This window comes from Fulmarus glacialis, unplaced genomic scaffold (assembly GCF_000690835.1).
Source record: "Fulmarus glacialis isolate BGI_N327 unplaced genomic scaffold, ASM69083v1 scaffold27015, whole genome shotgun sequence".
Classification (NCBI taxonomy): domain Eukaryota; kingdom Metazoa; phylum Chordata; class Aves; order Procellariiformes; family Procellariidae; genus Fulmarus; species Fulmarus glacialis.
This window is the reverse complement of record NW_009211706.1, coordinates 14,682-15,108: the sequence shown is the minus strand read 5'-3', so window position 1 is coordinate 15,108 and position 427 is coordinate 14,682. Positions and strand designations below refer to the sequence as shown.

The window sequence follows — 427 nt, the reverse complement described above, 5'->3', positions numbered from 1 at the left end:
CAGCAGCGGCTGGAGCAGGAGGTGGGTCACCAGCTGCTCCTCTCCCCTTGCCACCCACCCTGGGAGGGGACCCAGCACCCCGAAACCCCTGTGACAGCTCCCATATGGGCGAGTGGGTGCTAACGTCCTTGTTGCCATCCCAGAGCATGGCCCGGAGCCACCAGCACGGCGTGGAGCTGCAGCAAGCACTGGATGCCAGCGAGAGGGAGGTGCAGCGCTTGGTCACAGTGCAGCTGGAGGTGAGCTGGCCCAACCCTGCTCCCCCATCGTGTGTAGGGGGTCTCTGGGCTGTGCCTGTAGCAGCAACATGGTGTTGTACACCTGACCTCGGTCTGTCCCCACCAGCCCTTGATGCAGGTTGTCACATAGGACCTCCATCACATAGAATCATAGAATCATTAAGGTTGGAAAAGACCTCTAAGATCAT

General features: G+C 60.2%; 1 protein-coding gene across 1 annotated transcript in view; it reads left to right on the top strand.

The window, feature by feature from the left end:
* The window catches only part of RAB44 (RAB44, member RAS oncogene family), a gene marked incomplete at its 5' end in the record, with an annotated part of 12,751 nt that overhangs the window by 1,590 nt on the left and 10,734 nt on the right, over positions 1-427 (top strand). The window contains one exon of the mRNA XM_009577641.1: positions 146-239. Coding sequence (XP_009575936.1) covers positions 146-239 — 94 coding nt within the window. The remainder of the gene's footprint in view (positions 1-145; positions 240-427) is intronic.